The sequence below is a fragment of the Zea mays genome, chromosome 6, assembly GCF_902167145.1.
Source record: "Zea mays cultivar B73 chromosome 6, Zm-B73-REFERENCE-NAM-5.0, whole genome shotgun sequence".
NCBI classification, from domain to species: Eukaryota; Viridiplantae; Streptophyta; class Magnoliopsida; order Poales; family Poaceae; genus Zea; species Zea mays.
The window spans coordinates 141,237,712-141,259,064 of record NC_050101.1 but is presented as its reverse complement, the minus strand read 5'-3'; the positions used below and the strand labels follow the sequence as shown (position 1 = coordinate 141,259,064).

At 44.8% G+C, this 21,353-nt stretch overlaps 1 protein-coding gene across 1 annotated transcript; it reads right to left on the bottom strand.

Moving 5' to 3' along the window:
• Nucleotides 1-14,790: 14,790 nt before the first annotated feature.
• On the bottom strand, nt 14,791-20,758 carry LOC100217188 (Heat shock protein 4). Its single transcript, NM_001360083.1, has 10 exons — nt 20,695-20,758; nt 19,208-20,445; nt 17,268-17,474; nt 17,087-17,182; nt 16,786-17,007; nt 16,271-16,465; nt 16,054-16,200; nt 15,787-15,936; nt 15,401-15,531; nt 14,791-15,315 (listed from the first exon to the last, which is right to left on the bottom strand). The coding sequence occupies exons 2-10, from the start codon at nt 20,375-20,377 to the stop codon at nt 15,108-15,110; spliced, it is 2,526 nt and encodes an 841-aa protein (NP_001347012.1). The 5' UTR covers nt 20,378-20,445; nt 20,695-20,758; the 3' UTR covers nt 14,791-15,107.
• Nucleotides 20,759-21,353: the final 595 nt, after the last annotated feature.

Here is a 21,353-nt window from a genome sequence, read left to right as displayed (position 1 = left end):
AAAGGAGGGCCGAGTGCGTGAGGTGGAACCAAGTTGGGCCCACTCCCGGTGGCTACATTGGGGCCTACTTGTTTGTCTCCCGTTCGGGTACTATGCATGGTGTAACTATACATAGGGTGTTATTATTCTGTAATTACCCTGTTGTACACTATATACCAGGAATGTAGTAGGTAACCGAGGATAAGTATATACTTTAGTCCTTAGCCCTCGGTTACCTTATAAATACCCTCGTCTGGCTTGTGGATGTGACACACTTGAGAAAACATCCAGTTATCCAACCTCCCATTTTGTTGTGCAACGTTTGTCTCACTTGCTCCCGAGTGCTTGAGTCCGCGTGTCAGGACCCCAACATTTGGCACGCACTAAAGGACTCTAACAATCTAAAGGAGAAACAAAAGCAGCATTATTTTCTTGTACATCAAAATGAGTCAAGTTTTCGCACTGTGTAGGTCCCATTAGCCGAACCTGTGCTAGCATCTAGTTCCAAAGTCAGCAAACGGCTACAAAATCACTAATAAGTGTCTATCAAAATAATCGGACAATGACTAAACAACCTAAATCTAACCACTCAGAATACACCACTCGCTTCAGACTTCTTCAAAGTCGTAGTGCCAGCAGTTACCGAAGGGTCCATGTCCCCAGGCACCAGAGTCGCCCTATCTAGTCTCCAACTCAGCAGCTCGTCGCGCCGGCTCAAAGAACATTATATATATATATATGCCTTGGCCCAACGGTGCCATCTGGTTTAGCTGCACCAGGCTCAGGTGTCTATAAAAGCACCTCTAGGCTCCTACAGATTAGGGTTTTAGTGGCGGTTGCGGTTACGCCCTCACCCTGTGGCGTGAGCAGCGATGGACGGCAACAACCCCCAAGGCGCAGGCGATAGCAACCCCGAGGCGTAGGGGCGGAAGCGGCGACCCCAAGGCTCGGGTGGAGGCGATGACCCTTGAGGCGCTGGCAACGGCGCCGGCCCCCGGGGCGCGAGCTACGACGGTGGCGGCTCCTGAGACGTGTGCGGCAGCGACGTCCTCGAGACACATGCAGTGGCTGCGCCCCTCGAGTCACGAGCGAAGGCTGCGGGATGTGAGGTTCACCGGTCTGTACGGCGGCAAGAATCGTCTACGCGGCGGCGGCAGCCACGCGAGAGCACAGTTGGCTTCGGTGGCGGTCGCGCATGACATCCTCTGATCCGGCGTGACTCGTGCGTCCTCCGGTGATGACCTCCTCCGATCCGGCGCGTCTCGGGCATCCTCCGATGACGACCTCATTCGATCCGTGTTAATACTTTCCATGATTATATTTTATGCCTACTACTACACTATTTTATGCATTCTATTGAAGATTTTATGATGATGGATACTGTGTCTATCACATGGGTTGGTTTTATATTGTAACCACTTGGCTTCACGCATGTTTGTGACATCACGCTGACCATTGTAACAACATTTGGGATATTTACGCCTACCACTATCACTATTTATGATCAAAACAGAAGGTTTTTATGCTCGAACCTTGATTTATGGTACCACATGCCATATTTTTCATATGCGCAGTGGAAAGGAAATCCCTTGATTTATGGTGCCCATGACTGCTATAAAACATCAAATCCCCAATCAACTCACCTAATTAAATCTCCTAATCAACTCCCTTAATCAAATCAATTGATTTATGATTTGCCGCATGGATGGAGGCTTTTGGTTGGGAGTGAATCAACATTAACACTTTATATAGCACTATTTGTGCTCAAACTTAAAGATATTTATATTATGATCATAAATACAACGCATAAGAGTTATCAACGTATCTCATGTTGGCTTAATATTTACGGTTAAAACTGAGGATTTTTACAGTCAACACCAAAGGTTTTTATAATCGATGTGTCCATCAGTGTATCGCATGCCATAATTTTTGCATGCACAGTGGAAAGAGAATCCTTGATTTAAGATGTCTGTGATAGTCATAAAAAGTCAAATTACCTAATCAATTCACCTAATTAAATCCCTTAATCAACCTACCTAATCAAATCCCTTGATTTATGGTGGGCGCATGGATGTGGTGGTTGTTGATTCGAAGTGAATCAAGATTTACGCTATATCTGACACTATTTTATGCTCACACTTGAGGATTCTTACGATCATGAATACAAGACATTAGAGTTATCAACATCTCTCACATTGGCTCGATATTTACACTCATAGTTGAGGGTTTTTACGCTCAAAACTGAAGGTTTTTAGGCTCGAACCTAGAGATGTGTCCACCAGTATACCACATGCCAATTTTTATGCCTACTATAATTTTTGTATTTGAAGCCAATCAGCAAATTGTACCTGCCATAAAAAATCATCCCTACCATAAAATCATATCCCACATGTGTGCCTCATCAAAATGTCTCTAATTTCTGCCACAAAATCGTACCTACCATAAAATCACCCTAATTTTCCGTGGGGCTATTGGTTGGGCCCATCTTAGAACTTTTTCATCAATTATGATACACGGTGTAGCTATTTATGCCACTTTCTATAAGGATTTTATGCTTTGTGCGATGCATGTCATCTAATTTTTGCGTGCATGAAGTTAACACGAAAATGTCATTCAAAATTTGCGTGCATGCAATAAAAACTCTGACAACTGCCATAATTATCGGATCCATCAAAAAAATAGGAAGTGTGTGCATGCAATTGGTAGCTACCATAATTTTCGGGTCTATCATTAAAATAGAAACTGCATGTAGCTGATGGAGAGGATGCGCCCGCACACATGCATGTGGCTAGGGCTGGTTGGGCGCAGTGTAAGAGACGATTGGGCTTCCTGTAATTATTGGAAGCCCTAGACTGCCTTTATACTCTCCCACACACACACACACTAGGTGAGTGCACTGTATGTTATACTGTTATGAGAAAATGTTTTGTACATTACAATGGGAACATATAATACCACGAGAACTTAAGTGCATTGCAACAGAAACATATAATATCACGATAATTTATGTACAAATGTGTATTATATTAAAATGTGTGTTATATTTAGCAGTCTTATCCTTCAAGTCCACCTAGAAAATATCATACATACAACCATTTCAAACATCCAACAAGGGGAGCAATAGGAGGCTTAACCATCCCCTTCCTTAATTCCATAAGCTGTGGTGAGAATTCCAATGCCACACAACATGTTGAACCATGGAGATTCGACCAGAGGAGAAGTTCAGAACAAAAAATCAACATCCAACATCGTGACCTAACTAATTGCTATGCAACTAATTCAGAGTTTCAGACCAGTTTAGATATTCAGCCTGTGATAACTGTTGAAACTTGTCCAAACCTTGAAATCAACTATGTCAAAACAAACCATTTGACACCAGCTTTATGCTCAAGGTTGGCATTAAATGTTTGAGCAGTATAGCAAGCAGGGGAAGTGTCATAGTTCTTTTGGGTCATTCTTACGTAGAAGAGTTTGCAAGCTGGGTTGCCTTGGACCGCGAGAACAGGCAACCTTGCACTACAAAAGGAAAGTCGGACCTATAAGAAACGTCTTGGAGTCTTGGAGATCAGAACACCGAACCAACGGTGAGCTGCGGCTCGAAGAGATTTTGATGGCTAAATGGGCCGGCATTAGTCATAGCAGATCCGGCAAGGCCCAAACACTATGTCGATAATGCCAACACAAACCAATGAAAATCACATTGGTTAATTGTGAGCTGGAAATGAATTACATGTGTGTATAACTGAAGTTTGCTTTTATCACTAAACTGAGGATACTTCATAATGGTCCAATCAAATACATAATCTAATTGGTACCCTACAAGTATACAGAATAAGTCACATCAAAAATAGAGGTGCAAGGAACATCAATTATACATTTCTCATGTTTAACCATACCCTCGCAGATAAATAGGTCACAGAAGAGTCTCTTCAAATAGGAGTAATATGGTTTATCTTCAAATCGTATTGATCTACAGTAATGAAAATATGCAGTAAACTCTGATGGATATGATTTATAGAGGACCTGTTTAGAAAATTTGACATGTTATTTTCAAAGGCATAAAAAATAAATACATGAGCACATAACAAAGACTCCAAATGATCTCTTCTGCTTTGCTCTAGAAGGAAATGAAAAAAGTTACCCAAATTCATCTATCAAGGCATTCAGATTTGTGTATGAATAGCTTGCAGCTAATTGGCTACAAGTTCAAGTATAGTGTTACAGGTTTTAAAGAGTTTTTAGATTTGTTAAAAGGCATTCAGATTTTTGCATTTTCAGCGATGGTAAAAGCTCTTCTTGCATCATTGTCTGAGCTGGTAGCATCGTAGATATATTTTTTATCCAAATAATGGTTGTGCTCATGTAAACCTCGCCAAATATTATTCTACAATGAATAGCTCATCGCTGAAAAATGTAGAAATCAAGAAGAGCTTTTACCATTGCATTGCAAAATCCACATGTTCGGCGATTCGGCCTTATGATTTGTTTAGAATTTTGTTTCTTTTATTAACAACTTATTACATGTATGGGTTATTGGTTATGAACCTATCTAAAAGTTGAATTTTGAATTAATTGTACCTTTTGTCATGGACAAAATTTGGTCATTCTTGAAATGTTAACCTGGTACCTAGCATAATAAGATGTTTTGCTGGTTTTAACCAAAGTGGTCAAGTTTGTTAGTATAAGCAGGTCAGGGGCAGCCAACCAAACTTCATGTTAAACATTATATCTACGATGCTACCAGCTCAGACAATTATGCAAGTATTGTATCTAAGAACTGAAATACAATCATTATCTTGTCTCACCAGGGCATCATTGAGATTTTCCTCACAAATACAAAGAAAAAACTAACCTAAATGGCACCAAAGGTTTTGCTTTTAGTGAGCTAGACGCTCTGCTGGATTCTTGCCACTATTAGAATGTCGTATTCGTAGCAGTCAAACACATCCCACATGTTTGCAATTTCACGTACTGCAGCAATAGAAAAAACTAAAACAGCTAGCAGTTAAAGCGAACCAATACAAGAAACTTTAATAAAATGCATGTAGATACAGACCAAGCAAGGTTATTTGAAACGCTCTTATGTGTAGCTCCAATTGGAACATTATAAATATTTTTTCTTGTTACGATGACTTGCAGGTCATGTTGCCATGATTCACTCACATTCTTATGATCACATTAAAAAAAGAATGACAGAAAGGCTAAGAGCAAATGTCATATTTATCTTCATTTACATTCACCGTCAAACAGAAAATATACGCTTTATTTCAACCTGAATCCCATATTCAGTACACGTTCCTAGTTGAATAATTTCTTAAGAAGCAGTTTACAAAAGAAAAGAAAAATAAGGTGTGCATATGTTTTTTAGTGCGTGAGGGAAGACATATCTATGATCTTCTTGTGAACTTGATTATGTTAGTGTCATTTGAAACTGTTTTCAGAAACTACTCTACATAGAACACTTCTTATCTAGAATAGTTAGACAATATATCAGGCAGAGAAAACAGTTTCTCTTGGACAAAATGAGTGCAGGTTCTATATATCTACAACACTGCTTGTCTAGAACAGTTAAATACCAAAAATACTGAAACCTTATTGAAACACCAAAATACTGAAATTGTAGCTGACCAACAGAAATTCATAGGAAAAGAACAGTCTCACTACAGATGTCTGATAATCAAGGTTTAGTGATGCAAATAGTGTATACAAGATCCGGACGTACCTGGCAGTAATATGAAGAGATGCATTTGTTATGTAATGTTTCTTGACATTTTATAGGCGCGAATCTGTGTCTGTCGCATCCTACATGGAAGGTTTTTGATGGGGGCTAGGCCGGTCGGTGCCAAGGCGACTCACCTTCCCTTGAGAGCGTGGATCGAGAGCCGGTGCGTCGATCTGGGGCGTCTGATTCGCCTTCATGGATAGCGCGGCGCGGACGCGGATGGAGAGGATTGCGCCAGGAGGTAGCGAACTTCGCGGATGGAGAGAATAGGGAATAGGCGGAGGAAGCGGACACAATTCCTCGCTGCTGGAGAGATCTGGAGGAAGCGGTGGACAGGAGAGAGCAGGGATTGTGTCTGTGGATCCGGGCGGATGGCGAGGATTGCGTGAGGAGAAAGCGGACTTCGCGGAACCAGAGAGCAGGGAAGGTGAGTCGGATTCGGGTGAGCGCGGATCCGGGCGGATGGAGGAAGCGAATGGAGTTCCTCGCGGCTGGGATTGCGGGACGCGGAGAGACGATATCGGGATGAATGATAGACAGGCTAGGGTGACTTACCAGCGGTTAGCAGTCGGGGACAACAGGATGCAGCCTCATCGGAGTCGGATGACGAGTCTGTGGCCTCTCTAGCTGGCAGCAACACAGTGAGACACATCTAGGGCACGATGCGAGGCTAGAGAAGGGCATGGCGAGGATGGTAGGGACCTTTCAACGAATCGGTGCAACAGAGCAGGAGGTGGTGGTGGTGGGCGGTGCGGATGCTGTCGTCGTGGTCGCTGAGAAAGTGGGAGAGGAGGACCTGGCAGCGATGGAGTGGGATTAGGGAAGGAGACGGGTGATGAAGGGTGCGAGTCAGAGGGCTTGCTCCTTCTTCGGCTCCTCCTTGGTTGTGCCTCCGGCGCCTCCAGGCGTGTAGACGGTGTGGGGGGCAGGCATCTTGAGTTATATAGAGGGAGCCGCCAACAACCTCCCCCACCTCGCAGCAAGAGCTTGCTCGTGGATGGGGCGGGCGCGTGCACGGAGGGGGAGGTGGGGGCACAGTGTCGCGTGTTGTCCTCTTGGGAGGTGGCTGGCACGGGGAGCAGCGTGGACAGCGGCATGACCACGACCGCTACAACTTTGTTTTCAATATGGGGGACAGAACCTAGAGTGAGATTGTCGGGGGCGTGCTCGGGCGAGGATGGCGCGGAGGGAGGCGCGATCGCTAGGGTCACGGAGGCGGCGGCGGAGCCACGGTGTGGGGCTTGAGGTGGTCGAAGATAGCAGCTAGGGTTTCGTTGGAGGAGTGGGGACTGCCGGAGGAGTGGGGCGGGGTCACAGAGCGAGATTGTCGGGGGGACGCGGGGTCACGGAGGCAGGGTGTGCGCGGAGGGGCGTTGGGGCGGAGCCACGGTGAAGCATGTGGACACCCGCGTTACACCCTTATAGAGTAGTAAAGATATAAAGAGAGTGAAGGTAAAACATACCTCTTACATCTCTACCTTGCTCAGTCGCGCACAATATTAGGGCTGAAGGGCTCCACATCCGGTCAAACAGCACTCCACTCGGCATCTTTAGGCTCTCCTCAATATCATAGATGTCACAGCCAGTACAATAATCCAAAGACCCAAAGCGCTCGAAGTGGCAACAGCCTTCGTGCGTGAGGGCATTCAACCTGCCCCTAGGAGACACCAATGCAGAGTATGCCATGAGCCACTCAACGATGACGGAAATTGACAAACTTTATCTGGAGTCACCCCAAGAAACGGTTCCTAACGTCTTCACCGGACTCGTCAAATGGCTTAGCTTTCACGCTTAAGGCGCGATAGGCGTCGCAGAACTGATTATGTGCCACCCTAATGTTTTCGCGAGTGCTGTCTGTGATTACTCAGCACTTCGCCTTGGCCCCTCCACCTCTTTCACCGCTGCTGCAGCACACTCCTCATCCTGCACCCACCTTGTGCACATGCAGCTCATCGACGGGGTCAGAGAGAACACGCTCAATCCTCCACTCCAACGCCTTCTTCTCAGCTTCTAGCTGCAAAGTCATAGCATTGACGAGAGCTCACGTGATCGGCGAAGACCACCAACTATAAAAGCCAAAAAATAAATAATGCACAACAACATTTTACAGCTTATCATGCGAAACCGACTTTACATAGCGCAAGTGTCAGCCCGCCACATTGGCCACCTTGGCAACATTGCGCGATGCACTACAGTAACCTTCACAAACTTAGCAGATCTCTTCCACACTGTCACACCTGGATTTAAGGGCAAATCCGGGCGTGAATCAAATGTATGCTAGGATCAAGTCTCACACATATGATGACTCATGGTACAGAAACGAATGTCACATCTTTATTATATAATAGGAGTCTGTACAAAATAGCTAAATAATTACATCATATAAATACAACGATCATCCGCAACCATAGTTAACTAGGAGACGACGTCATTGATCTCTCACGAACCCGTCGCGGCATCATTCATGCCCCGCGGTGGTGGACGTGCCCCGACGAGCAATTATGGGCGCTCTCGAGCGCAATCTGTCCAGGTGAAGCACCGACTATGACCTCCGAGGCATGGCGAAGCTCCCGAGCACGACACTGAGGGGGTGGCAGTGACGAGCACGACACTGAGGGGGTGGCAGTGACGAGCACGTGTATATCGGCTATGGTGGATTTTTCTCTCTTTCGCTTGACCACTCTTTGGCATCCTAACATAGGTGCTCTTGGCTCTACGATGGCATGGGGTGTGCGAGGGGCGATGCGGCTTGCTTATATAGTCGTGAGGGGATAGATAGGAACGGTGGGTGAGGTTTGTTGTGGAGATTGCATCGAACTGTTATGGCGGGGAGGAAATCCTGAGCAGACGTGGTTGCCTGATCCCGAATCTAGGTTGGGGTGGTTGCCACTCCCGAGTAGTAGGGCCCACGCAGTAGAGGAAGTGACCCACGTGGTGCAGGATGTTGGATGAGGAATACTCTGTGTGAACTTTGGCTTGGAGCTACGTTCGGACACGACGAAGAAGACAATGGTGGCACGTGTGCTAGTGACATAAACACATGTGCGTGTGGGGAGGACCTAGCCCGACACCTAGGTCCCCCCCCCCCCCCGGTCAGTGACTGCACGAGTGTGCGGACTGGACTGGCGTGGCAGAAAAGGAGGGGGGATGGGCCAAGCGAAAACGACGAGACTGGACCGGTTGAGGGAATTTAGCCTAGTGATGGGTGAGTTCCTTTTCTTTTTTTTGTTTTCTATTTTGTTTTCAGTTTTAAATACTCAAATTCAAATCTGATTTTCATATGCTCACTCAACCTAAATGCACAATTCAAAACTCGAGCATGAGGTGCAAAGGATATATTTTATATTTTATTTTAGTTCCTTTGTCCATATAACATGCAATAAGAAATGATTCACACATTATTCTTTTCAGGAAAATAATATGTTTGAATGTGATTACGAAGTTAATTCAAAAAATGAATATCCTTTACTTATTTATTTTAGGAGTAAATAATGTGGAATTTCTATCATGGATTTTTTTAATTTAAACACTTTAAAGAGTGCTTTAATTATATATCTTATAAAGGAAATGATAAATAGATTGAAAGTCTTCCTTCTTTTTTTATTGTCCCAACTTAAATTTCTAGTTTCAAAGTTTGGAACTATGTTTTGGACTGCCAACTCTTAATATTATTATTTATTTACTCTTAGAGACATATACTTCATAAAGGAACGAAATCATTTTATCTCCACCCTTTTGGAGTGATTCTCTAAATTAACCAAAATGTAAGGTGTCACAAATTCTACCCCTTAAAAATAATCTCGTCCTCGAGATTAATAAGGAAAGGGGTGAAGAAGGTTCTAGTTTCTAATTGGTTCAAAAATTAAGAGTTTTTTGTTCAAGTCTTTAACAAAAAATAGCAGGTGATTAGGAAAGCATAGATATGTTTTATGTCTAGCCATCTATTAGGTAGGACTCGATTCGATTATGGCAAGGAAAGACTCTATCAGGGATGGTGGATCTAGACTCATCTAGGATTCTATTTCACTCCTATCCTTCCTTGACGAGGTTGATCTCTTCCTTATTTGGTCTTGGTGTCTCCAACTAGGTTTTAGGAGGTTTAGGTGCATAGATGGTTGTGAAATGTGAGATAGTCCTGAAATGCTTACCTAGTTCTCGTTGGAGTTAGTCACACCTTGACTTGGAGTCTATTTCAACTCCTTCCTCCGTTTGCTTAGATCTGTCAATGCGACAGATAGAACCTTCCACTATGTTGATGATGGTTACAACGATGTCGCGGCTGCTTACAGTCTTTTTGATAGGACTCCGACAGAGTAACAATGCTCAAGATCTTGCTCTTGGCAGCACTTTCTCTGTCTCTAAAGGCTTATAACTGAGCCTCTACACAAACTATAGAGATACACAAGAGAGGGAGAGAAAAAATATGATCACTTGATGTATGGACTTGTTTGTTGCACTTGTATACACCAAATGGGCGCCTAGGGGGTCCTTTTATAGCCCCTAGTCGTTGCCCCTTTCCTTGTGAAAAAGACATCAATCCTGGAAAAACCTTCAACTTCTGTGAGGGCACATGACTGTCCGGTGCGCCTAGGCCCAACGGTCGTCGTATTCGTCGTATTCTCAATTGGCCGGCCACCTTCCGCTTCTGTGCACACCGCATTGTCCGGTGCTCCAGTTTGCCAATTGCACTGCTGACATGTCCAACTATTTGTTGCCTTCGAGGACCACCGGATTGTCCGGTGACTGGGTCCGAACTGTCTGGCGCAAGGGCCCAGACTATCCGACATTTTTAGCCGACACACCTGAGGCTGATCAGTTGGCCGCCGAGGACACTGGACTGTCCGGTGCAACCCACACAGCAGCCAAAACATGATTTTTCCTCCTTTTCTTCTCGACTTGACTACAGCTCATGGGAGGATCTTCCTATGACTTAGACAAACGCATTTAGAGTATAATTCAATTGACTAAGTCCTAGAAGATTACCTATTTTCATAACTTCTCATAGCTTTTCTGTTTCACCTTAAACAGAGCTCCAAATGACAATTTCTCTACAAACATGGTCAGAGAGCAAAACCAAAGTGTCATACGCGTAGTAGAAGGTGCATGCAACATATTTGAATACTCAAACTTGCATACTAGTCTCGTGTTCATTGGTGGTTTTAAGAGGTTCTAGCCTCTGTTGTAAGTAAACGTTTTCATTTTTTTGTTCTTTTAATATATCTTTTCTCACTGTGAGGATCTCCCCCATGGTCTTCTTATTCAAAAAATGTTGATCATTCTTTGCTGAAGATGTTATGTTGTATCCATTACACATAAAGATGTGCATGATGGAACACTAACTATATTGCATTCCATATGATATTATCTACAATGACCATCAATACTCCTATTGACAAATTTCATCGTTGCATTTTTCCCACATCTAAGGTTAAAGCAAAAGCAATCATGTTGCTTTTGGAAGCAAACCTATGCATCTAAACCTTTTTCTCTTGGATTTTTTAAATAAAGACACTTTTGTTTTGCAAGTCAAGGGTCCTAATTATAACAATTTGTGACATGGTGTGCAAGTCAAGGACGACGTCAAAAGAGGAGAGAGTGATAGGAAGAGATATGAGAAGATGGGAAATGATAGCAAATAATTAAATTTCCCCAACCTTGGTCCCAAGGAAATGAATAGCTAAATGTTGGAGGAGATAGGAGAAGACTTTTTGTACCCAACATCTGTCTTATTTTTAAAATTTTCACTTTTATACATTTGGTGGAACAAATTTCATTTTTAGACATAGGAGGTTGATGGCATGACATATGGCGTCTAGGTTTTATGGTTTGATGCCATAGTCATAGCACCAATATCAATGTCATAGATCTTAGTGTCGTTGTTCAGTCACATTGAACCAAATCAACATGATAGTAAAAAACCAAATCAATGTTTGCTAGTTTGCTATTCAAAACCTATTGAAACAAAGACTCGTAGTTTAAATGTATTGTCCTTGTGTATTGTGCATTTTTAAAGGCACACACCTTTAATTTTGTTCATAGAGATTACCATGTAATTAACAACAAATACAATCACATAAAGTACATAACTTACTAAATTAATGATATTAAACAATGTGAGCATCATTTGATCACATAATGTCCAAATATTACAACTACATAAAGTCTATAGCTTACTAAATTAACGAAATTAAATAATATGGCCTTCATTTGGCCGTGTCGAGGGCCCGACGGGCCAGAATTTAAGGTCCGGCATAGGCCCCTTCGGGCCGTGCTAGCCCGGCCTATATTATTACGTACTAAGCCATGCTTTGGGCTCCTGTTTTTGGGGCGTGCTCGTCGTGACCCAAAAATCTTATCCCATATTCACAGCACTAGGCCACCTTGCGACAACCATCGGTCGACCGCCACACCCGAATTTTTGTTTTCTAACCTTTTTTGTGACCAAAGTTTACATTCAGACCCCTGGATGACTTATTTCCGAATTTGGACCCGATGCTCGACGCCATAGCCTATGGCGTCGAGGTAACACAACTCGGCGCCATGGACTATGGCGCCGAGCTCTGACATGGCGGTGGCGGCTCGCAGCAGCTAGGGCTGACGTGGCGCCGACACGGCCTCCTAGCTCGGCGCCAGAGATCTTGGCGTCGAGCTAGGAGGCCCTATAAATTGACCTGTCTGCTGGCCGAGAGGGACATCCTCCTCATTTCTCAACTTCGCCTCCATTCAAATCTTCTTAAAAACGGCTAGATTCGAGTTGGAATACTTTGTATACCAAGGTACGATGCTGATTCATTTTGTATATTGTGTTGTAATTTTCGATTATTAGTTTTGATTGTTGCTCCTAGAATATATAGTTCATATGATGACTATAGTTTTGATTGTTGCTCTTAGGATATATTAGTTTAGATACTTGTGTTCATATATAATCGTTTCTTAGATGAAAGACATGTACCGGGAGGCGTTGTGGCAGAAGAGAGGTCGTCCTCGGAAGTTATATCTGGATGTATCTAGTAAGGATGCTCCTGTTCCTTCTGATCTTCTTGTGCCTAACTATGACTTTGGCAGACCGGCTTGGGTATGTCAATCCAAACATCCAGACACGGCTGCTCGCTGCTTTTAACGTATGTAGCTTATAGCACGGAACATTTACGTCCTCTAACTCAGCCACGGAGTGCTTGGGAGCGGCTTCAGCACCAAAGGGGACCCACATACGGTTCAACATCTCGTTTGTTGCCACGCCAGCGACCTCGCCAACCTCGTTCAACATCTCGTTTCGATTGACCCACCAGGTCCAGCACCCGTATATCAGAGTGGAGGCCTTCCCCTTCGGGTCCATTGCTACAGCAATAATATCTGGGATATTATGCGAGTAAGGGAAGATAAGCAACTCCCTCGCCATGCGGGCTAGCGGAAATGTCTTCGCAACCACATGCCGCAATCGCGTCCCTCACAACCCAACGCTTCGCACTACCCGATCAACCCTCATCAAAATTAAGTCTCACCCTAACTTAACCTCGATAACTCGCTCGACGAAGTCCTCTGTGGACTCGGCTTCCACATCGTCCGCCAAACCAGCCGCCTCGCACATCCATTAGACCAACAAGTTGAACGCCCTAAACAAGTTGATGGAGTCTCCGGCGACGTGTGTGATTGAGTAGGGGCCCCAGTCGGCGTTTTCTTTGCCCTCATCAACCGAGCCTTATGCTCCTCATACTTCAGACCCATCTGGCTAAAAACGTGATTAAGGCAAACATGGCCTCCGCGCAGAGCAGCACCCTTCTTGATTTCAACCTCCGTCATAGGACCAACAAGGTCCTCTGCCTCCTTTTCAGTCTCCGCAACAAAAAGATCTCAAGAACGGTCGCCCAGCTTGACTGCGAACACGGGACTCAAAATTTATTTGTCAAACCCATCGAAGTCTCTGCGGGCGATAGCTCCAACAGACCACCCGCGGCCAAGTGGCTAGACTCCGCACACCAAGAACTCTTCAACCATATCCCTGCCACTCCAAGTAACCGCAGCACAGCCGAAGGCACGATCACAATGATCCTTCTCAGCAACAGCAAAGCAAGGGAAGGTCTCAAACTCAAATGGAGACATCGCGTTCGGTCGAGGCTAGTCTTCGCCTTCTAGGCAGCGCACATAAAACCAATGATCTATCCACCTTCCTCACTTGTTTTTGAAAAAGGGGGATAGCTCAACAACCCTCTCTTTAATCTTCCTCGTCTTCGAGGTAAAAATGCAACTCCCAAACCGGTCAACCAACCCTCTGGTAGTCCTCTTCTGCCAATGCAAATAATAATGCTTTGCGAACACCTCAACATATAGGCCTCTGCCAAAAGTAGTCGTGGCCCACACAAACTTACTCAAAGTCACCACCGTGTTCAGGGTCAACTAATGATCTAAACCTTGTAGTTATCAAGGATCTCGACCCCGAAATTGTGGCACGGAAAGCGAAGACCGGCGAGGAACAAATCCTCGAAGACGAAGGATTCGCCATCCAGACATGGTAGTCTCTGCGCCCATGGCTCGGCCGTAACCAGCAAGAAAGTACCCCAAGGATTTCGTCTCCTTCACTCCGCCATGAAGTCTTCGACCAGCCCAACTCGTAATTCGCACGACCCGGTCCACCAACGCGACTAATTGTAGCAGAAGACGACACGACACACGTCGGAGAAGCGCCATGGTCGACCCTCAGACAGACATAGTCCTGTAATGAGGGATAGGACATGCATAGCAAAAAGCTACAATTCCCACCAACCGTCTTGTTGTTCTCTCGTGCTCTGTGTATGAGTGTTTAAGCTCCACCCGGCCACCTGTCGGTACCCAACAGTCAATTTGAAGGAAATGTACCTTAGTTAGAAAAGTTGGTGCATAGACTTAGATGAATAATCTTATCTTAGTTGGAACAGTTGGTGCAGACTAAGACAAATAACCTTAAAACTATCTACAGCAGCTTACCCATCCCTATACACATATTCAAACTCCACTCTACAAACAGTACAGTCAAAAAACAGTGTTTTGGGTAAACTGTTGAATATGGTCTAACCAACGAACTAAATGTTCAGACACTGATGTTTTTGCAGAAAAAAAATTTTAAGTAGACCGTTACAGTAAAAAACACGAAAATTTTGGAATAGCCATTTACCTTGGTTTTACGGACCATCATCAATAAAGATATCGAGCGTGTGGGGCACAAAAACGTGAGAAAGTGTACCCCACTGCTCTTATCCTTCAAACACCCAACCACCTCCCTTGTCAAGGACAAGAAACAGAATACCTTGAATGTCCCAACACACATCCTCAAATCAAATGTGGCGAACCTCTCGCTTAGTTCACTCCCCCCTACCGACTATAACAGCAGGTGAACAGGGTCAATCACACAAATGTTTGATCACTGGCAAAGCTAAGCCGAGGGATCTGTGGCTCCCTCAGGTTTGTCTGTCTCCATCTGCTCGGCTCGAGGCTCCTCTGCGGCTCCCTCGCTGGCTGTGCTTTCGCCACCTGATTGCTGCTGCTCTGGTGTCTGAGGCTCAGGAGCTTGGTTTTCTGCCACAGGCGGAGTCTGCGGCTTAGGAGCTGGCTTCGGTTTCGTCATGATCGGCTTGCAGAACCTGTAGATCAAGGTTTAGGGATAAGCCTCTCAGTAAAATAAGGTAGTCTCGGAAAGGGAGAAGAGCATATAGATCATATGCTAACCTATCAAGTGTTTCAGCTTTCTTCTTAAGGTCAGCAGCAAGGAGTACCGAATTAGCATGCTTTGGCAGAGCATCCTGCTGCTGCTTTTTCTCTATTAGCCAAGTCTCTGCTTCCGAACACTCATTAATGACCTGTAGAACAGAATGAATTAGTAACAGGCAGCACAATCACCTATGCCTTAATCATTCTGCCACAATACCACCGGAACAGCCAGGCTTGCGTGCTGAGAACAGCTATTATTAGAAATGCAAGCCAATGACGAAGTATTTCTCAAAAACTGTGAATCACATTGCAGTGAAGGTAATCTATCATGGGAATAGGAGAAGGAAGAAAGCTCAACTATATGATCTCTTCTATTTATTTATAGCTACTAGTTACAAATATACCTTTCGCTTTTCTGACATGTCTATGTGTTCAAACTTCTGGTCGGTAGACTGTGCAGCTTCTCTGAAGCTATTGATGCAGTATACCAGTTGGCTAACAGCAGAACTTCTAATCTCCCATTCCTTGAAGCGCAGCTCAATAGGATCACCAACCTGCAATCAGAAGGGGGGGGGGGGGTCCATCATCATCCAAAACCTTAAATACCAAAAAACACATTTTATTAATGATCAAACGTAGAATAGTGTGCAGTTATGCTAAAGAAGGCATACTTTTTTAAGTTCTTCTAGCTTAGCAATATAAACCCCCTTAGTTTCATCCTCGCCATCTTCATAGAGCCAGTCTTCAACCTCCTGAAGCTTAGCAATCAAACCTTCCTTGTCCTCAGACGTGACAAAATCACTGTACTTGTCATATAGCTAAATAGAAGAGAACAAAATCAGGCTCACAACTTCATAAGACAACATTAGTATGCGTGACTCAATATACCTTGTTACGCATGTCATACACATAAGCTTCAACAGCATTCTTCTTCTCCTTTGTTTCTTCCATTACTCTGTCTTGAAGAGCCATCTCATACTCTTTCTCTACAGCCTTCTGCAGGTCAGCCGCAGCCAAGGCCCCATAGACCAACTCATGGACCGGAACAGTAATTTTCTTAACTTTCTTTTTTGACGGCTCAACCTAAATATAATAAAGTCAACGAACAAATTATTAGTGTATGAAGTATGAATAAGAATTGTAATTCTAACTTACAAGTATATAGCTTACATGGACAATCAAGTATTGTAATTCTAACACACATGGACAGAACAAGAAAGCTAACTTATAAACTACTCTTTGCAATGACATCTCAAGATACAAGAAAAACCTGAATAAACAGAAAGCATTGTGTCTGGCAGCTCACCATGACAATAAAATAAAATAAAAACCTAATTCATCATAAATTCATCCTCATATCCTATAATGCAACAATTTGTCAAGAACTGAAGAACATATCATACCTTTGCATCAGTTTCCATCGGAACAGATTTTTCCTCAGTATCTTGTGGTCCATTTTCAGCTGCATGAGCAGCCTCAGCGGTATCAGCGCTTTTAGGCTCCTGCATATTCACATCAGATGCAACAGCAGGATCACTTGGTGCATCATCTGTGTCCATCTTCATAGTATCATTTGGAGCTTCATTTGCAGATGAAACTGGAACTTCCACATCATCCTCCAGCATCTGCATCCAAAAGTAGCATACAACAAAGTGTTAGAAACACTGGCAGCTAGGCTATACCAAACACATTATTGTAACTTACTATTGCTGAATCAACTGTAACGGTCCCATGGATGTTGAGACGCACTTTCACTTTCAGTTTGGCCTTCTCTCCTTTGGAGGTTTGGAAAGGGCCAATCTGCAGCACATCATATCAAAACAGCGATATTAATACATACAGGACAACTATTAAATAACATAACCATTGTTAAAATCTTGCTTACTGTGTATGTGCTTATTTTTTGTGGAATTTGTAAGCCGTTTGGGTCGACATACAAAACATCAACTTCAAATGTACTGGATTTAAAGAAGGTAAGAACTTTAGTGCTAGGAATTGCATTCCCCTTTGGGAATACAAGGGTTTGTTGGGGGGTGTTCTGGGAGTCTCCATTCCATGACAATGCAATTGAGAAAGGAAACCCATCATTAACCTGAAAATTTCGATCCAGCGTGATTGTTAGGATACAAGATATAAAAGCACATATATTATAGTAATCTTTCATTTTAGACACTTTTAATTAAGATCATTAAGTTCAGGAATACATAACAGCACAGCACCGTGTACTTGTATGTGATGTGAATCAAACTGCTACTGAACATGTGACAGGATCCCACAAAATACACCACTAACAGAAAACAACAGACTATCATGAAGAATTAAGGAAAAAAAGTTAGTGTGAATGTCACAAGGACACACCTAAAATGTCACAGAGGGCATTTTTCAACACTGCTACCACTATTGCATATGAAGGAAAATGAGCTGAACTTAAGCACCTATTTTATCCAGCAATAATTACTTCAGCAATTTTTCCATGAAAAGCTTACAGGCTGTTTTAGAAGAATATGTAATTTAAGGACATTTTGAATACAAATTTAACCAGGTAAGATCACTGAGATCAAATTAGTGCTTTTTGTTAGATATTAAAACACGAACCAGGATAAACCATTGAATAGCATTGCAAGTTTAGTTGATCGTTGGTACAAGCAAATATTAGACACCCTGGAAAAATTGCAACTAGTTAAGTGGCTGTTCTTGCCAACCTAAATCAAATACGAGTATACATATTGGCTACTCTACTAAACACCAATTTCACCAATTTACTTATTTACAAGCAATGAAGTCTGGCATTTGTAATACCAAAAAAGGGACAAGAACCAAACCAAATGCTGTCTTCAAACTCTAAACCAGACTCCGCACTGATGGTTATTATAAGCAGGATTTTCAGGTTAAACAATAGCACCTATCAACATTAGTTCTAGGAAAAAAACACAGGAAAAGATAAAAGCCAGGCAGCCAGTATGCCACAAGAATACCTAGAAAGGTGAAGATAACATTGAAAGAAAAAAAAGGTGATAGACTGTTTGATTGTTGACACAAGCGCTGTGATCTATTTTGCTTGAATTAGCAGTTCCAGTGGTGCACGCCTTTCCAAGATCTAGTATCCAGATGGCATGCAATTGTTGCAGTATCCATTAGTATTAATTGAGCATAGGCAGTAGCACGCATCTTTCTAAACTTTAGTGTGTAAGTCATCATGCAAAAACAAATATACATATTATCATTTACTCCACTAAACAACGACTTCAATTTGCAAGCAATGAAGTGTGTATCGTTGTGTACAACTCTAAAGCAAACTCCATACTGATGGTTATCAAAAGCAAGATTTTCAGGTTAAACAACAGCATATATAAAAACTCGGCCGAGGAGGGAAAGACCACCCTCCGGGTACAATGCCTGGGCTGGCACTCAAGGCACACATGGGGCCGGCATTCAAGGCGCACACAGCCCACTGATGGCTAAGAAGAGACCGAAACATGGTACCGACCGAGAAAATCCTCGAACCCTAACCTCCCATCACTAGCGGGCCGTCACCGCCCACTCCGCAACGACCCAGCTGGAGGGTGGCACGCAGGACGTAATCCGGGAGCGGACTGGACACGGCGAGGGGATTTTTTAACCAAGCCAGAAATTCGCCCTTGAAGGGGATCGAACCCGGGACTTGGAGGTGCTACTCGGAAGCCTTTAACCACTAGGCCAGCATTAGTTGTACAAAAAAGGAACACAGCAAGCATAGACAGCAGTTTAAGATATAGACTAGTCTAGTATAATCCAACCCATAGTAGCTTAAAACAGATATACTAAGGTAAGCTAAGGAGCTGATACCTGGAATTCTCGCACTTTGAAAGTGGGGCTGAGAATAGCACACTGAAGAGCACATCCTCGCGCAACACACTCACTTGCATTCATGGTTCGTCTTGGCTCCTTCCCAAAAAAATCAGTTATTATCTTGATTATAGCCGGAACACGAGAACCAGATCCAACAACCTCAACAAAGTGCACATTTTCAGTAGTCAACCCAGCTTCAGCCAAGGCCTTTTCCAGTGGTCCTTTCACGCGTTCCAGCACCGAGGCACTGATCTGTTCGAACTCCTCCCTTTTAATAAAACCCCGCACATCCTTCTCATCCATCAAACACTCAATGTTCAGTGGGGCCTCTGGGTTGGCGCTCAGTACCTTCTTAAGTTTCTCACATGCCACACGCAACCTAATGCATGCACGCGCATTCTGGTACACATCAATCTTATATTCCTCTTTGAATTTAGCTGCAAAGTGCTTAAACAGGGCCTCATCAAAGTCCCTCCCGCCAAGAGACTGGTCATACGTATGCGACAACATCTTGAGCTGTCCCTTCTTGTAACCGACAACACTGACCTGCATGCTTGCATGACCGACATCAACAAATGCAACGTTCAACTGGTCATTCTCCGGGAGATCAGTCTTATAAATACCATATGCCAGTGCAGTGGCTGTTGTCTCATGGAACAATCGCAATGGCTGGAGACCCGCAATAGTAGCAGCATCAAGAACAGCCCTGCGCTGCAGATCCGTAAAGTAGACTGGAATACCAATGCAACAATCAACAACTGCAGCATTCAGGTTACCCTCAGCAATGCCCTTCAAATTGGACAGCACCATGGCAAGCAGCTGGGTAGAGGTGAACGTCCGTTCCTCGCCCAGGTATCGTACATGGACCAGGGGAAAACCATCGGGGCCCTCCGTGACACGGAACGGGAAGGAGGCGAGATCTCTCTGTACCTCGGGGTCGGAGTACTTGCGGCCTAGCAAGCGCTTGATCTGAGAAATGGAGTTCTTGGGGTTCATGGTAGAGGACGCGGCGCCGGCGGTGCCGATGAACCGCTGCTTGTCCCCGAAGCAGACGATGGCGGGTGTCTCGCGCTTGGACTCCTCGTTGAGGACCACGTCGATGCCGCGCTGCCGCGCGACCGCCACGATGCAGCTCTCATTGCCGAGGTCGAAGCCCACCACGCTCATCTTCGATTCACAGTTTCACACTCAGCTGTCAACCACTGCAGCTTTCAGATCTAGATCACAAGCAGCCACTGCATCGCACAAGGCAGAGATCTGCTGGTTAGGCGCCGGTCACAAACTCGACAAGACAAGAACGCTAAAACCATGAATTTCACGCATCAAAGCGAACAGCTATGAACTCTTAACCAAACGCAGTGCGAATCCCAACCGGTGACTACAAACCCGCCGTCCCAGCTGAACGGCTCCAAACCCGCCGCAAAAAAAACATACAAACATGAACCTAACCATCCAGTAAGGAGAAATGGAGGGTCCGATCATACCTTCAGAGGTGGAGATCGAGCGGCCCGTCGAAGCTCGTAGCGCTGCAACGAAGGTCCGGGCAGGGTTTTCCGTTCGGCGAGAAGGGCAGAGGCCGGATAGGAGGCGGTGATATACGGTGTGGGCCGCGGGGTCGGCCAATGTAGACGGGAATCTTCTAGAACGTGGACTGGAAACCCTCGGTGCTACGATCCTGCGCCGCCACACATCTGAGACTGTCTTCAACGCATGCCCCCACGCGCCCCCTCCCCTATTACTGTTGCTGGGATAGGGGCTACAGTACCCCTCTATCCCCTTCATCGCGTTCCTCCTCCTCCTCCTCTTCCCTCCCGATTTCTTCTCTCTCCCGCTAAATGGATGGCGACGCTACGGCGGAGAAGTTTGTCGCAGCCGCTTCCTTCCCAGACAAGAGCGCGCGCTCGGAATACTCCGAGGAAGACGCCCGAGGCGATCCGCGGGCGACCGAACCGCCGCCGGAGAAGGTACGCGTCGATCCGCCGTCGCCCTTGAAGAGTTTGTCTTCCTCCGGCCGACGACCAGCAGTGGGGCTCGTCGAAGCGACTCCGCCCATAACCTTCGCGGACCGGCGACCCGGCCGATCCGTGCGAAGACGCCGCCGCCGTTCGTCGCTGTCCGCCGGAACGTTTGGGTTGGGGTCGAG

What these genes read in the sequence shown, in the direction of transcription:
- LOC100217188 (NM_001360083.1), bottom strand. Translation starts at nt 20,377, where the DNA reads ATGAGCGTGGTGGGCTTCGACCTCGGCAATGAGAGCTGCATCGTGGCG. An exon ending in CGATGGAAACTGATGCAAAG is followed by an intron (nt 16,466 to 16,785) that starts GTATGATATGTT and finishes TATTATATTTAG; the next exon opens with GTTGAGCCGTCAAAAAAGAA. An exon ending in AGCTAGAAGAACTTAAAAAA is followed by an intron (nt 15,937 to 16,053) that starts GTATGCCTTCTT and finishes TTCTGATTGCAG; the next exon opens with GTTGGTGATCCTATTGAGCT.